At 46.4% G+C, this 17540-nt stretch overlaps 2 protein-coding genes and 1 long non-coding RNA gene across 8 annotated transcripts in view; 2 read left to right on the forward strand and 1 right to left on the reverse strand.

Moving 5' to 3' along the window:
- The window catches only part of CYP4F22 (cytochrome P450 family 4 subfamily F member 22), a 39121-nt gene extending 25492 nt beyond the window's left edge, over positions 1 to 13629 (forward strand). For all 3 annotated transcript variants that reach the window (XM_081176576.1, XM_081176577.1, XM_081176578.1), the window contains exons 6-13: positions 296 to 417; positions 1270 to 1537; positions 4710 to 4776; positions 5996 to 6125; positions 8320 to 8453; positions 11285 to 11349; positions 11996 to 12078; positions 13336 to 13629. In XM_081176576.1, coding sequence (XP_081032702.1) covers positions 296 to 417; positions 1270 to 1537; positions 4710 to 4776; positions 5996 to 6125; positions 8320 to 8453; positions 11285 to 11349; positions 11996 to 12078; positions 13336 to 13513 — 1047 coding nt within the window. In that variant the 3' untranslated portion in view covers positions 13514 to 13629. The remainder of the gene's footprint in view (positions 1 to 295; positions 418 to 1269; positions 1538 to 4709; positions 4777 to 5995; positions 6126 to 8319; positions 8454 to 11284; positions 11350 to 11995; positions 12079 to 13335) is intronic.
- The window catches only part of RASAL3 (RAS protein activator like 3), a 150999-nt gene that overhangs the window by 124290 nt on the left and 9169 nt on the right, over positions 1 to 17540 (reverse strand). The gene's annotated exons all lie outside the window — the stretch shown is intronic.
- Positions 1 to 17540, forward strand: part of LOC308577075 — a 137359-nt gene that overhangs the window by 92240 nt on the left and 27579 nt on the right. The gene's annotated exons all lie outside the window — the stretch shown is intronic.

The following is a 17540-nucleotide window of genomic DNA, read 5'->3' on the forward strand; positions in this document are numbered from 1 at the left end:
CAAAGGGGCCACGCAATAGGGATACTACACAGTCAGCTGCTGAAAGAAAGTTCTGTTTCCAGCTCTTTCCCGCATAGATATTGAACATTAGCATCTCTGTCTGTCTGTCTGTCTGTCTGTCTCAGCTTCACTCATATGACATCATTGCACCCACTGTGTAATGTGGTTCTGTCCCCAGCCTGGGCCTTCCCCTGCTGCCCTTCTGCCCGTGCTGTGTCACCTCACTGGTCAGTCCTTCACCATTTGCTGCCTTCCGAAATGTTGATTCTTGTTCTCCCCTTCCATTTTTGGGCAGGCCAAGTGGCGCAAGTTGACCTCGGCAGGCCCGGCCTCCATTGACATGTTTGAGCAGATCAGCCTTATGACTCTGGACAGCTTGCAGAAATGTGTCTTCAGCTACGACAGCAACTGCCAAGAGTGAGTAGGCTGGCAGAAGGAACGCTGGGGCAACTCATGGTTTTCCAGATCCTTTGTCGCCCAGCCTCTAGGTTGTTCCACAAGGCCCTTTACCCATTGATTCTGGAGCAAGCTAGCTTCAGTGCTGTAGCCCCAACATCATAAGGATCTGGAAAGCCAATGGAAGGGGGGAGGAGAGGGTAAACCAGGACTCAGGAGAAGGAGGAACTGCCTGCTTGTTCTCAGAATAGATGCTCTTTCTCCCCCACAGAAAAAGATACGAGGTTATGTTATGTGACAGAATAGCAAATGGTGTATATGAATCACTCTCGTAGCAATCCAGTAGGCAGGGGGCTTCCTCGGGATGTAAACAAGTGTTCCTTGGAAATCCCTACAAGGTGTGTTCGCAGGGATCCGCAATAGTTCAGTAGCTTTGACAATGCCTTAAATGTTTTGCAGAGGAAGAAACAAAAGTATTTGACTCCGAAGGGTGGCTGTGTTGGTCTGCAGCAGGTTCACGAAGCAGAGCCTTGGGATGCTATTGAACTCAGTGGGATTTACCAATGAGTAAACACCTAGCATTGTGCTACACCTGTGTTATTGGGGCATCACAAGTATCCATTGACAGTACTTCACTAGATGTTTCTCCGTGGGCATTCCAACAGCAAAAGCCTAGGCTTTTTGCAGTTTCAGTGCTAATGAGAAACAGGTACTGTTACCTGTTAAATGTTCAATCTTTTGGGGAGTTTTTCAGCTGATCGGGCCTGTGCTGCTTGCTCATACTGGGGCCATGTTCTCAGACTCCAAGGACATCTTCTGCCGAGACTTCCTCCCATGTCTTCTCCTGACAAGTAGACTTATTATATGTTCCAGGAAATCAAGTGACTACATCGCTGCCATCTTGGAACTCAGCAATCTTGTCGTTCTGCGGCAGCATGCCCTGATCCACCATTTTGACTGGCTCTACTATCTATCGACGAACGGCCGCCGCTTCCGCCGTGCGTGTGACACTGTGCACCGCTTCACAGCCAATGTGATTCAGGAGCGACGAATGGCACATAGCCGCTTGGGGGATGATGCCTGGCTCAAATCCAAGCAAGGCAAAACCGTGGACTTCATTGATGTTCTTTTGCTGGCAAAGGTACTAGGCAGAAAGAGGGCAAGGAAAGGGGCAGTGTGGCTCCTTGTCTATGGAAGAGGGGAGTTTTATGGGAACTGATGCCCCCCTGCCTAAAGAGGAAGGTTGGCATCAACTTAGGAAAGCTTAACCCTGTGGCTTATAGAAGAGGTAAACCAGTCTCTTTGGGGACAAGGAAAGGAAAGAGTCATAGCTCAGTGGTTAACCATCTCTGTTACATGGAGAAGGTCCCTTATCTGAAACCCCAGAGATTCATTTCCATATATATATATATATATATATATATATATATATATATATATGTAGGTTTTGGTGTCTTCGGGTGTCTTCCCGTGTAAGAGTTGGGGTGTCTAGGCGACGTTTCGACGAGGTCTCACTCGTCATCTTCAGGCTGGTGCTTTCGGCTTCTTGTTACTAGAACAGAGCAGGATCTCAGTGTTTGAGTTCCTATAAATACTGTTGAGGGGGTGTGGTGTATAGCCTCCAACGTTCTGGGCAGAGAGGAAGTTCCTACATCCCGATGACCTACTTGTGAGCTTCGATGTTGTATCTCTCTTCACACAAGTGCCCATTAATGAAGCCTTGACAGCCATTCAAAACAAATACAATCCCCCCGAATACATCCTGGACCTGACCAACCACTGCCTAACCAACACGTACTTCATCCACAATGGACAAAGATACAAACAGATAGAAGGAGCACCTATGGGATCACCCCTCTCACCGGTCATCGCAAATCTGTACATGGAACACTTTGAAACCAATGCTTTAGACAAGTCAGAACACAAACCCAAACTTTGGCTCAGATATGTTGACGACACCTTTGTAATTTGGCCACACGGGAAGGAAAAACTAGATAGCTTCCTCACACATCTCTACAGCCTACACCCCAAAATACAATTCACTATGGAAATAGAAGCCAACAACCAACTTCCCTTCCTTGACGTCCTAATCTACAAAAAACCTGATGGCTCCCTAGGACACACTATCTACCGGAAAAAAACACACACCAACCGCTACTTACATGCACAATCACACCACCACCCTGCACAAATAAACTCCGTAGCCAAGACTCTCATCTCCAGAACCAAACGCCTGGCTGACAAAGACCACTTGACAACTGAGTTACAGAATCTCTCAAATGTGTTAATCGCCAACGGATACCAGCAAAACAGGGTTACGAAGCTAATCCAAAAAGAAACACCCCCCAAAAACCAAGACACAGAAGAAAACAATGGCATGGCCCTCCTTCCTTATATCAAGGGCACTACAGATAAAATTAGCAAAATCCTCCATAAACACAATATCAAAACAGCCTTTTGCACCAACCAAAAAATAGCCAATATCCTCAGAAACCCCAAAGATAAAATCCAGTTAGAAAACCAAGGGGTCTATGAAATACCCTGCAAAGTCTGCCCAGCCACGTACATTGGACAAACAAACAGACGAATAAATGCACGTATCGCAGAACACAAGAATGCCGTCAAAAAAGAAGAAAAAACTTCCTCTCTTTACCAACACATGAAAGAAACAGGACACGAAATTAATTTTGCAGATTCCAAATCGCTCTTTAACATGGAACATCACCACAAGAGAATAATCATGGAAGCCATCGAGATAGAGAAACACCCTCACAACATGAACAAGCGTGACGACACGTCCCGCCTGCCAGACATCTGGAAATTAGCCCTCCCCACAAAAACCGACACCAGAACCAGAGGCACACAGAACGCCATCTCCAATCAACCACACCAGACCCAAACCCAGACCCTCTCCACAGATAAATTACAGACACCATCCAGTAGCCAAACCATAGTGGCACCTCCGGATGCTGCACCCCCCTGCAATCCCTACACAGATCTGGCTGGCACAGGGCACAAAACCACAGCTCGCCCCTATACACGAAGCCAAGCCAGAGCACAACTAAGTGCAGTACAGCCATCTTCTCAGAAAAACTCTTCACAAGGTCAAGAGGTCAAGACACGAAAGCTTTAGCAACTAATCCACACCTAATGACCCTCCTAAGTGGTACTCAGAATATCACTCAAGTAATCACTCAAGATATCCCTCAAGTAATTAATGAACAAAAGAAGAAAAGGCACATTAACCTAGGAACTTCCTCTCTGCCCAGAACGTTGGAGGCTATACACCACACCCCCTCAACAGTATTTATAGGAACTCAAACACTGAGATCCTGCTCTGTTCTAGTAACAAGAAGCCGAAAGCACCAGCCTGAAGATGACGAGTGAGACCTCGTCGAAACGTCGCCTAGACACCCCAACTCTTACACGGGAAGACACCCGAAGACACCAAAACCTACATTCCTGTACCCGTGAAAATCTACGAAAGCAAATATATATATATATATATATATATATAAAATATGTGTATTATTTTCAACAATAATAAAACATACTTTTATATCTTATACAGTGGTACCTCGGGTTAAGTACTTAATTCGTTCCAGAAGTCCATTCTTAACCTGAAACTGTTCTTAATCTGAAGCACCACTTTAGCTAATGGGGCCTCCTGCTGCCGCTGCGGGGCCGGAGCACAATTTCTGTTCTCATCCTGAAGCAAAGTTCTTAACCTGAAGCACTATTTCTGGGTTAGCGGAGTCTGTAACCTGAAGCGTATGTAAACTGAAGCGTATGTAACCTGAGGTACCACTGTACTTTTAATTATCATAACTAATGTCTATCTTCTTTATCTTCTTTGCAATATTTCATATATTCCTCCTTACAAAACTTCTTGTAGTCCTACTAGCGTAATTTGTTGATTACAGTTGCTCTTCAAATAGTTCGCATCATTGTTCCAATCTTCTGTGAATCTCTGGTCCCGCAGGTTTCGGATCCTTCCTATCATCTTATGTATTTCTGCGTAGTCCATTACAGAGATTCATTTCCAGTCAGTGTGGAGCTGAGCTACACCAGGCTTCCTCAAACTCGGCCCTCCAGATGTTTTTGGCCTACAACTCCCATGATCCCTATCTAGCAGGACCAGTGGTCAGGGATGAGGGGAATTGTAGTCTCAAAACATCTGGAGGGCCGAGGTTGGGGGTGCCTGAGCTACAGTAACCAGTGGTCTAACCCTGGTGCCCTCCCCTGGCAGAGATGCTTGTGAGACTATCAACTGGTCTTTGTGCCTTTGCAAACACCTGCCTTTGTGCTTGCAGGATGAAGAGGGTCGTCACTTGTCTGATGCTGACATCGCAGCTGAAGCTGACACCTTCATGTTTGAAGGTGAGGTGCCTGGATTGGGTCTGGTCTGTCACCGTTTGCAGTATCTCTCTGGAGTGACACAGACAGGGCACAATTCCTCCCCCAAGTCACAGAAGGACAAGAAGGATTTTCAGGTCATGTTCAGCAACTGAGTGTTTAGGAGGGGTTGAATTATGGGTTCTGACCCCCCATGAGGTGAAATACTTCCCAGGCAGGATCATTGTGTGCTGTCTGTGGTTATGACCTGGTGTTGCCCCAGTTCTGCTGCATACAAACTGCAGCCTTTATCCACAGCCATTGGGGTCAGGTCACTCATTGTGTGCTGGTTTCCTGAGACACAATACTTTCGTTTCAGTAAAAACCAGACTCTGGGGTTATATGTGCAACTGGGGGTGAGGTGGAGAGGGAGAGAGAGAGCAAGGCTCTCTGGGATTAGATGCATTTGTCAACTGGATGATCCTTTGAAAGTGACCCGGAAACTACAGTTAATCCAGAATGCAGCAGCTAGACTGGTGACCAGCTGTGGCTGCCAAGACCATATTACACTGGTCCTGAAAGACCCACATTGGCTCCTAGTACGTTTCCGGGCATAATTCAAAGTGTTGGTGATGAACTTTAAAGCCCTAAACAGCCTTGGCCCAGTATACCTGAAGGAGCGTCTCCACCCCCATCATTCACTGAGGTCGAGCTCCGAGGGCCTTCTGGCGGTTCCCTCACTGTGAGAAGTGAGGTTATGGGGAACCAGGCAGGGGGCCTTCTCAGTAGTGGCGCCCACCCTGTGGAACACCCTCCCATCAGATGTCAAGGAAATAAACGACTATCTGACTATTAGAAGACATCTGAAGGCAGCCCTGTTTAGGGAAGTTTTTAATGTTTGAAGTTTTATTCAGTTTTTAGTGTTCTGTTGGGAGCTGCCCAGATGGGCAGGGTAGAAATAATAATAATAATAATAATAATAATAATAATAATAATAATAATAATAATAATAATAATAATAGTTTCCTTGTGCTCAGGGGTAGTAGGTCTCCAGCTTTACTTGGGGGTTGCAGCTCAGTCCTCTCCAGTTGGGATCTTCCAACTTTTGGTACTATTGACAGCCAATTGCAGGTCCAGAGAAATCTTCCCTGGTTGGACCTTCTGTTGTCAGCCAGTTCTGTGGTTGCACTGAAGCTCCAGGTGATCAGGCAGGGAACCAGGCATGCCTCTTCTGTGAGTTCACACTCACTCTCCCTCCCCGCAGGCCACGACACTACAGCAAGCGGCTTGTCCTGGGTGCTGTACAACCTGGCTCGACATCCCAACTACCAAGACCAGTGCCGGGAAGAGATTCAGAATCTGCTGCGAGGCCGGGAGACAGAGGAGATTGAATGGTGATGGGACATGAAGTGGGCAGTGAAGAGGGTGGCAGGTGGAACTGAGCCCAGGTGTGGGTTGCTCATCTACAATGCAGTTTAATGTTTTTGTGCATGTATGTCCATCTGCATGCGCACAGCTTAGAAAATAAGGTAATTCAGAGAGGATTGAATGCTAGGCTCTCATTTCATCCAGTCTTGCCAAAGAGAATGAAAATGGCTGAGCGTTGACAAAGCGTAGCTTCACTGACACACCTCTGCAGATCTCCTGTGCTAATTTTTCTTTAAAAAAAAAAGTAGCTATCTTATCTTTAAAAGACATCTGAAGGCAGCCCTTTTTAGGGAAGTTTTTAATAGTTAATGCTGTATTGTTTTTAACACCTGATTGGAAGCCGCCCAGAGTAGCTGGGAAACTCAGCCAGATGGGCAGGGTATAAATAAATTATTATTATTATTATTATTATTATTATTATTATTATTATTATTATTATTATTATTATTCAGCATATTACATTTATGAATCTGGTGTGCCAAGTGGTGCTCCTCAAATCTGATCTTATGTCTCCTTTCTAAATTCACCTCTGGATCCCTCAGCTCAGCACTGGTCATCTGGTGCTGGGTTCAAAATTGTGCAGCTACTATCTGCTGTTTAATATCTGGGTCTGTTATTCTCCCACCCACCCACCCACCCACCCAACATGAGAAGAGGAGTATACAGTCGTACCTTGGCAGTTGAACACCTTGGCTCCCGAACAAATCAGCTCCCAAACGATCAAAATCTGGAATTTAGTGTTCCAGTTTTCGAACGGTTTTCGGAAGCCAAACGTCTGGCATGGCTTCCGTAGCTTCTGATTGGCTGCAGGACGCTCCTGCAGCCAATCAGAAGCTGCACTTCGGTTTTTGAACGGTTCCAGGAGTCGAATGGACTCCCGGAACGCATTCTGTTCGAAAACCAAGGTACCACTGTAATTGGGTATTTCTGGCCTGCCTAAAACCACACAGAGGGAAACGATATTGGAACTATAAGCAGAGCTCTTCCCAAATTTGATGAGGCGAAACAGGCACCCTCACAAATCCAACGTGGTTCCTCTGCCATGGGGGCATCCATCCCAAGTATGCCTATTCTTCTGATGGAAGGAAGGTTCCTTTTGCCTCAAGACTCTTATTTTCCCCTGACATTTTGAGCATCCCAAGGCAGCTCATCCCCACAGTTTGAGGACCACTGCTGTAGAGCCAGCATTTTGACAGACAAGCACAAAGCCTTGCATACAAATCTCAAAGAACAGTTATGTTTCTATTATATAGGGAAAGTCTGCAGGCGCCATTATTTGTGCTTCTGCAGGGAAAATGCTCAAAGGGTGTGTCTGCTTGGCACCGGTCCTGTTCTCATTCCCTATTTTGAAGTGAGGGAAAGGGGAGCACGACGAGGGGCACCCATTTCAACAAGAACAATACAATGCAGTCAACGCAGCCTTAAGGTAGGCTATCTTGTGGCAGTTTCCCACATGTTCCTGTGGTGATCACACAGAGCCCCTGGACGTTTGACGGTCTATTGACCCTGTGCCACCACTGTGATTGCTTTCTTCGGTGCCACCACCCCGTTTCTCACAGGGACACACAGAGTCCAGACAGTTGTTAACATTAACAAATAATCAAGTTTATTTTTAAATGCAGGAACAAGCGTATGGTTTCAGTTTATTTTTCTCTTGTCAGTTTCTTAATCTTAGTTCCTAACAACTCCAAACTGATTATTCCAACTATCTATCTGACTCAACCTAACAATTCCTCTCACTCTTTCTCACAATACAACTCTACCAACCCACTGCCTATTCCTCCCTCTTCCTTCTTCAGCTCCCAAACCTCAACTCTAAACTCCCAAACCTCAACTGTCAACAACCCAAACCTCCACTGACATTCAAAACCTCCCACTCTAACTTTTACTCCCCCCTTGCATTCTCCCTGGCCAATCACATCACACTCATATTAACCCTTTCCTTATGACCCACCTAGGAGGCAAACGCCACAGTTCCCTACCAAGGTCCCCAGATTGCAACATCCACGCCACATCCCTAGGGCAGGAAGAGAAAGAGTAGAGGGATTGCCACCTGTAGTCCTGCGCACGGATGCTATAATGCACCGGCTCTATGGTTCCGTGATGCCATGATGCCAGTTGGCCGTCATAAACAGTAACAGTGATGTTTCTTCTTTTCAGGGAAGACCTGTCCCAGATGCCTTTCACCACCATGTGCATTAAAGAGAGCTTGCGCCTCCACCCGCCAGTCACAGCCATTTCCCGCCGCTGCACCGAGGATGTGAAACTTCCTGATGGAAAGATCATCCCCAAAGGTACCTGGCCTCAGCCCATCCCATGCCAGTTGGCATCATGCCCTGTGCCAGCACCTGGCAGATAGACTCTTCCCCTCCCTCACTGCTACATCCTGCAGCAGCGGCAGTCTGGGGTCAAAGGTGCTGCTGTGCTGTTGTATTTTACTGCCCTGTCAGAACGAGAGATGCTGTGAGCCCTAGGTAAAGGGACCCCTGACCATTAGGTCCAGTCATGGCTGACTCTGAGGTTGCGGCGCTCATCTCGCTTTATTGGCCAAGGGAGCTGGCGTACAGCTTCCGGGTCATGTGGCCAGCATGACTAAGCTGCTTCTGGCGAACCAGAGCAGCGCACGGAAACGCCGTTTACCTTCCCGCCAGAGCGGTACCTATTTATCTACTTGCACTTGACATGCTTTCAAACTGCTAGGTTGGCAGGAGGCCATGAGCCCTATTCAAATTGGCGGTAGGGAATTAAGTCCATATTTCAGAATGTCCTGCGGGAATTGGATTGCTTGTTTGGCTTGCTCACTTTTATACCGTGAAGTCTTTATGTACACATTGTCAGGGAACTGCCATCGGAAGGACAGGTGGTGGAAGGGCTCACGGAGGTTGGGAGAGACTCAGCAGCTGAAGAGGGAACCAGCAGGGGGAGAGGAGGGTCTCTGAGGGAAAGTGAGCAGGAGGGATGGCTCAGAGACACTTCCAGCGACAACAGTGGGGAGGTTTCTGGACCTCCTATAGGGACACCCACTCCTCGCCGGAAACTGTCACGCCGTGAGTCCAGAAGACGTGTTTCCGTTAAGGAGCTTTTATGTTGGAAGCGATTCCGAAAGCAACCACTGTCGGAATCTGCCAGTGACTGACGGAGCCATGTTTAAGGCGCTCCGTCACAGACAGAGGTTTGCGGACTTGACCAAACTCTGAGGGACTAGGATTTTACGCACAAGCAGCTCATCATCCCATCACACACATTTAAAGTGGTACCTCTGGTTGCGAACGGGATCCGTTCTGGAGGCCCGTTCGCAACCTGAAAAGAACGCAACCCGTGTCTGTGTGTCTGTGCACGCGCGGGTTGCGATTCGCCGCTTATGCGCATGCGCGTGATGTAATTTTGCGCATCTGTGCATGTGCAAGCGGCAAAACCTGGAAGTAACCCTTTCCAGTACTTCCGGGTCGTCGCAGGACGGAACCTGAAAAAACGTATCATGAAGCAAATGTAACATGAGGTATAACTGTACTTAATGTAAAAAAAATTAAAATGCTTTGAGGTACATGTTTTCAGTCCAGGTTAATTTATAATTACAAGTCGTAAGATTCATCAGAAGCTGTATTTGACGCAAAATCGTATCAGAAAATGGGGGAGGGGATGGAACCCCCCCATCATTCGTTCACTGCTAAAAGTGTTGAGAAAGGACATTAATAAGAAATTTAGCCTCATTAATTGGTTTCAGTTGTTTTCCTTTTCCTTTGCTCTGCTTCTTTGGCTTCCACTTTCAGGAGATCAGGCAACACATGATGGGATCAGGTTGTGCATTTTCAAGTGCACATTAACAAAAAGATACAAGGGAGAGATGGCTCAGAGAAGCTGTCATGTCTCCCTGGTGATATATAGTCTGGACCTAAGTGGTGGTGACATAAAAACATTTTTGTTTTGACTTTTTACCTTGCTTTTCCACCAAAAGGACAATCAAGGACACTTAACAGCAGCATTCATGATGGTATGTTCCACGGGTGATTACCCGTGACAAGTAAATGGTATGTTAATCCTTGGAACATACCACTGAATATACCATGGTATTGAGAAGCTTGCAGTGTTGGCATGTCCTTAGGGCTCTTTTTGTAACCGCAGCAAGCTAGGCCTCTGGATCCACTGCTGGCCTTCCTTTGTCTTGTGCTCGACCCGGTGGGTGGGATGCCTCGGACGTGGCTGCTTCCATTGCTCACCCCTAACATCTGCTCCAGATGGTTGGCTGACCCCCTGGAAAAGATGTTGAGGGAGAGGTGAGGAAAGCGAAGCCCCACTGCATGAACAGAACACGGCATAATTCAGCCTGGACACTGAGGTCCAGCTCCGAGGGCCTTCTGGCAGTTCCCTCCCTGCGAGAAGTGAGGTTACAGGGAACCAGGCAGAGGGCCTTCTCAGTAGTGGCGCCCACCCTGTGGAATGCCATCCCACCAGATGTCAAGGAAATAAACAACTATCTGACTTTTAGAAGATATCTGAAGGCAGCCCTGTTTAGGGAAGTTTTTAATGTTTGATGTTTTATTGTGCTTTTAATATTCTGTTGGAGCCGCCCAGAGTGGCTGGGGAAACCCAGTCAGGTGAGTGGGTTATAAATAATAAATGATGGTGGTGATGGTGGTGATGATGATGATGTACACAGATACCGCCCCGCCCCCCGACTGCCCCAGCCAAAAGAAGATCCCGAGTTCATTGAGAGCCGGCAATACTAACAGAGATGTGGAGCAATTTTTGCTCAGGATGTACCATTGCAAAGAGTTAATGGCAGCTCTTAAGCTGAGTCCATAGTCCATTATTATTATTATTATTATTATTATTATTATTAATTCTCATGTTGTTGTTGTTGTTGTTGTTGTTGTTGTTGTTGTTGTTGTTGTTGTTGTTGTTATTCTGCTCCAATATTATAATAATAATAATAATAATAATAATAATAATAATAATAATAATAATAGAGTTTATGTACCGCCCTATACCCAGAGGTCTCAGGGCGGTTCACAGAAAAGATCACAACATATATAATCAGAATAAAAACCACAACCCAACACCTTGTGCATGACATTCTCTATGGTGTGCATATCCACACATTGATTAGAAACTCTTCCCTCCCCAGGGAACATCTGCCTGGTCAGTATCTTCGGAACCCATCACAACCCTGCCGTCTGGCCAGAGCCTGAGGTATCGGTTTCTGCTGTGTATTTTCTGCTTCTTCCCCTCTCCCTTGGGACCCTTTGGGACCCTTTCCTGGGCGTGGGGGCTCCTCTAGGAAGACTCAGTAGGTCGTGTTGCTAATTTCTTTTACTCCCAACTGCCTTGCTTCTTCTTTCTTCTGAAGAAGAAGTGTGCATGCACACAAAAGCTTATTCCAAGAACAAACTTAGTTTGTCTCTAAGGTGCTAAAGGTAAAGGTACCCCTGACCATTAGGTCCAGTTGCGAACAATTCTGGGGTTGCGCGCTCATCTCACTCTATAGGCCGGGGGAGCCGGCATTTGTCCACAGACAGCTTCCAGGTCATGTGGTGAACCACAGCAGCACACGGAAACGCTGTTTACCTTCCCACTGGAGTGGTACCTATTTATCTACTTGCATTTTGACGTGCTTTCTAACTGGGCAGGAGCTGGGACCGAACAACGGGAGCTCACCCCGTCATGGGGATTCAAACCGCTGACCTTCTGATCAGCAAGCCGTAGGCTCTGTGGTTTAGACCACAGCGCCACCCACGTCCCTCTCTTTTTTTATATATATTTTTACTGCATCAGACCAACATGACTACCTACCTTCTTTCCAGTCACCCATAAGTTCAGTCTATTTTTGTTCTTATAGGTCTATAACCCACACCGCTTTGAACCAAAGGCCTTGCAGAACCAGTCGCCGCTGGCCTTTGTGCCCTTCTCAGCGGGACCCAGGTAACAGAGAACTCAGAGCCTCCTGGAGCCAGGTCTTAATTTTCTAGACTGTCGGCTACTGCAGGGTATCGTGAGATATTCTGGCCTAAATGATACTGACAGTGGTCACTTCTTCTTGGAAGAAGAAAGTCCTTCTTCATGCTGTGCAGTCAGTCTATCAAACCCCCTCCCCCTGGAGGCCTTTAAAAGAGGATTAGACAAATTCATGGAGGAGACTGCTGCAGGCGAAATAGGTCAGTCAGTAGAGCACAAGACTCTTCATCTCAGGGTTGTGGTTTCGAGCCCCCGTGTGGGATGTAAAGCATAGGCGCCGACTCCATGGGGCTTGAGGGGGCCTGAGCCCCCTCAAAAATTCGTTTGGGGGGGCTCTGCCCCCCAATAATCTCCGGCGCCCCTCCAGCAGAGCGCCATCGCTGCCCCTCCCCCAGCCCAAAATGCACAGGGTCGGGCTGCATGCCTCCTGCCCTCCCTCCCGAGCAAAAGCTCCACCCAATTTCCTTCGGAGTTGATTAATAGGCGCAGCACGCTCTCCCCTATTCGCTCACGAGGAGGCGGCGCCACTTTATTTGCATATTCATGAGCTTATTAATTATTCATGAGCTTTCCCGGGGGGCCCCCCCCAATATTTTTTATAAGTCCGCGTCCCTGATGTAAAGATTCCTGCATGCCATGACCCTCATGGCGCCTTCCAGCTCTGATGCTATGAAAAGCCCTCTCCTTCTGCAGTTATTCCCCCAGAAAGAGCTCGCAGTCAGAGACATCTGATTTTATTTTGGTCCCCGTGTGAAAGGGGGAGTTATCACTGGATAGAATTCTCCAGTGCTGATCTGTAAAAATGTAAACAGTTCATCTATGGGCACATAACATCAAACCATGAAGGAGACTGCTGTCAGTGGCTACTAGCCATGATGATAGGGCTGCCATACGTCCAGATTTCCCCGGAAATTACTGGTACAGTGGTACCTCGGGTTAAGAACTTAATTCGTTCTGGAGGTCTGTTCTTAACCTGAAACTGTTCTTAACCTGAAGCACCACTTTAGCTAATGGGGCCTCCCGCTGCCACTGCGCCGTCACCACACGATTTCTGTTCTCATTCTGAAGCAAAGTTCTTAACCTGAGGTACTATTTCTGGGTTAATGGAGTCTGTAACCTGAAGCGTCTGTAACCCGAGGTACCACTGTATTTCCTCTTGGCAGTGTGGTGGGGGAAGGAATGTTGGGGAGCCTTCCATGACACTGACCTCTTTTCCGTTTGCAGGAACTGCATCGGGCAGAACTTTGCTATGTCGGAGTTGAAGGTGGCCCTGGCCTTGACCCTGCTGAGGTTTGTGGTGAGGCTGGATGAGAGCCAAGCCGTGCGTCGTTTGCCAGCATTAATTCTACGGGCAGAAAATGGACTGTGGCTACAGGTGGAGCCAGTGCGTACCCGGCAGTGATCAGGGAGATGCACCAGACTGGAAGTCTCTGTTTCAGCCTGCACTGTAATGTGCAAAGCGATTTATGGTGGCCAGAGAGCCCTCTGCCTCAAACGACATGGAAGGCACGACTCAATTGTCTTCGTGAATGCGCTAGCAATAGTTTTGTGCTACATTAAAGATGAAGTGTCTTGACCATAAAATGCAGTTTTGATTTTGCTGTAGATCCCTGACAGATAATGGCATGCATAGAAGATCCGCCATCTCCCTAGCAGTTTGCTGCACAACTCTGGCCATAGGGCCTGTCTGGTATCAATAAGACAATCTACTTCCTGAGTTGTAAAGGAGCACATCTGAAGGCAGGCATTGCAAACAAACTTTGGCTTCGGTTGGAAGAGGCTCCCTTGTTTACACTTCATGTTGGTTGAGTGCTCCCCTTGGTCCTGATTATGAGAAGACCAGGGCCTGCAACCTTTGGATGAGGGAGTGCTAAAAAAAATAGTATAGTCGCTTTGCTTCTTGAAAAATTTGCATGTTCCTTCTCTGTCTGTAAAATATATATTTTTATTGATACTTATAAAAAGATATATAACATTCATGCCCATTACAATTTTTCTCATACACCAGAATAAAAGAAATGTTTTTAAATCTAACCTAAAAAGGAACAGGAGCAAAAAGAAGAGAAAAGAAAAAGAGAGAGAAAAGAAAATGGAAATACTTCTGGTTCTCTGTCACCTAAATACAGTATTCACTTATTAACATCCAACTACCAGAGCAGTGCACGGAAATGCCGTTTACCTTCCCACTGGAGCGGGAAGCGGCTCAGTCATGCTGGCCACATGACCTGGAAGCTGTATGCCGGCTCCCTCGGCCAATGAAGTGAAATGAAACCCCAGAGTCGGCCACGACTGGACCTAATGGTCAGGGGTCCCTTTACCTTTACCTATTCTATTTTCTATAAGCCACTATTTTTTCAGTCTTCAAATCCAAGTTCAAAATCATTGACATTTATTAAGAATTGGAAATGTTTTTGCATGAAAGAGAAAATATTTCTCTCTTCTGAAGAAGTGAGTGCCAATCCTTAAGTAGCCACAGTCCACACAGAAGATGGAGGTGTCTCCTGGCTGGCGGGGGGTGGAGTGCGATGCCCAAGTTTTGCAGAAGTACAAAAACATTTGAAAAACACCTACATGGAGGGGACCGCAGTACAACCCAAGCACTATTTGGTGAGAGAATGGCAGCTGAGTTTTAACACAGCAAAAAGCAGGCAGCAAAGAAAAGCATGGAAATGGAGGCTGTAAAACCTTTAAAAAGTGCCCACCTGGTGAGTCCCCGAAATGTCACCTTTTAGAAGTTCTTTCCAAGCTATCTGAGAAGCGCGCTAGCCTTAGCCTTATGAAAACCCATGCCACAAAATAGTTTGGTCTCTATGGTACCGCACAACTCCTTCTTGGGAAATTTGCAGGTCCTTCACCTTTGCAAGAAATAAGCACCCTGCAGCACATTTAGTGAAATGTTTGCTACATTTGGCACCACTGGGCAAATTCCATAGGTTCTACACACGTTGTGGTTGAACCTTGGATCAGAAAACAACAGTTTCAATGCTTGGAGAAAGGATACTGAAATCAATACCAGGGTATTAAGTAGCTTGTTGAGGATTTGATTTAGGTCCAGCTAAAGCAGGTCCTTTTCTCCCACTTATCTCAGATCCCACTCTGTGTGTAGATTATTAACCAGAGTGTCCCCAGGCCTCCCTTTGAGAAAATATAAATCGACTCATTGTCATCTATCCAAGCAATCAGCCTAGCAAAGGGCAGCTCTCCACACCCAGAGAGCAAAGGGTAAAGCGGAAGGTGAACGACTGTAGATCCACCATCTTGCTGCTTCTTTTTACAAATCTTTTATCTCGGTTGTGCATTGTTGGGGAGTACAGTGTGCCTTGCCTCCAAATAAGTCTTGTCTCCAAATAAGTACTGTACAGTATTCAACTGAGTTGAAGGGGCCATTTAATCTTTGTTGTTACCCCGAATGTGTTTTTATGTGGTACCAAACGTTTTATCAGTTGGTAGAGCATGAGACTCTTAACTTCAGGGTCGTGGGTTCAATCCCTACATTGGGCAAGAGATTCCTTGCATTGCCAGGAGTTGACCCTCAGGGTCCCTTCCAACTCTACAATCCTACAATCCTATGGTTCTAGGATTACTGTTCTTCTAAATGTTATTTTGCTGTAAGTAATGGGCCCGCCTGCTAGCTTGCTCCCTAAAATATCACTGGTTTGCTCATTTCTATATATAGGATGCCTACATTCTGCATGGACTGGTGTATATACTTCTTCTTAATTGTATTTCACTATTAATATAAGGTAAAGGGACCCCCGACCATTAGGTACAGTCGTGACCAACTCTGGGGTTGCACGCTCATCTCGCTTTATTGGTCGAGGGAGCTGGCGTACAGCTTCCAGGTCATGTGGCCAGCATGACTAAGCTGCTTCTGGTGAACCAGAGCAGCGCACGGAAACGCCGCTTACCTGCCCGCCGGAGCGGTACCTATTTATCTACTTGCACTTTGACGTTCTTTCTAACTGCTAGGTTGGCAGGAGCAGGGACCGAGCAACGGGAGCTCACCCCGTCGGGAGGATTCGAACCACCGACCTTCTGATTGGCAAGTCCTAGGCTCAGTGGTTTAACCCACAGTGCCACCCGTGTCCCCCTCACTATTAATATACTTCTTCTTAATTGTATTTCAGTTCAACAATTACTTTGATAAAATACATATTTTGTTATGTGCAAATGGCTTTAGATACCTATTAGGTCCATAAACTACCATATATCATATATTCAACACAAAAAACAGTGACAATTTGTTGTTGACAAAGGACAGCTGGACATATAAAGGGCCCCATTACCTTCAGTAACTTAGGGCCTCATCAAACCTAAATCTGGCCCTGTATCAGACATAAAACACAGGCACATCTGAGTTCCACTGTGTTACGGAAAAATCTAGGTGTGAGGCTGCTCAGTCACCCAGCTCGTTGGGCAGAGCCCGCGAGTCCCTGCGGAATAAAGGAAGGAGTCCAGCCACCAACCGGAGCAAATAGCTGTAGACCAAAGTTTATTGCGCAAGAGGTTCAAAGAGCAATTTTGAGCCCCGAGGATGGGGTGACAATGACTTTTAAAACTTTCCCACCATATCCCAGATTACAATTCGTACAGCATCATTGATACATTATTGCTACATCACTGATATGTCACCAAAGGGGAGGGGTAGAGAGGGGTTCCACTAGTTTAACCTTGGCAAACATGTCCAGACTAGTCCTTGGTACAAGATTAGCATAAGCAGACATGGCAGGGCAAGACCCAGGTATAAGATTAGCATAGGCAAACACCTCTGAAATCCCACCACCCAAAGTACAATAGAACCCTTGGCAAGTCTGGTGATGGGATTAGGCTTTCCTTGGCCAAGAATCAGCTCAGCAGTTGTCACCTCTGGGCACTTCCTGGGGTAGGAGGTGTGTATACATTTCCTCAGGCTTGGGGAGGTGGCAGGGAAAAGTCATTTTTCCAAGGGCAAAGTAGTGTTGAAATGGAGGAAACTGGCAAAGGAGTTGATTTTATATGATTGTTAAAGTTAGGTAACTTCCCTGAGCTGTCAAGTCAAAAGGATACATTTATGCATAATATTTGTAACATTTAACAACTTTAAAAATGTGCCCCCCCCCCGCTAATTTCCGTAACAGGCAAGAGATTCTTTGCATTGCCAGGAGTTGACCCTCAGGGTCCCTTCCAACTCTATACAATCATATGGTTCTTGGATTACTTTTCTTCTAAATCTTATTTTGCCACAGTGGTATAATAAAGTGGCAATTGTGATAATGCAAGATAAAACACAAAATGACCAAGTCATTTAAATTATTAACATGTTGCAATAAAACCAAAGGCTGCACCTTTGCCTGGAGTTAAAAGCATGTGCATATATCAGAGTTAAACTGTGCAAATCTGAATTAAAACGGTGCATATTGTTAACGGAGAAATCCGAGGGCTCCCTTGGA

Source organism: Podarcis bocagei (assembly GCF_964188305.1).
Source record: "Podarcis bocagei genome assembly, chromosome: 17".
Taxonomy (NCBI): domain Eukaryota; kingdom Metazoa; phylum Chordata; class Lepidosauria; order Squamata; family Lacertidae; genus Podarcis; species Podarcis bocagei.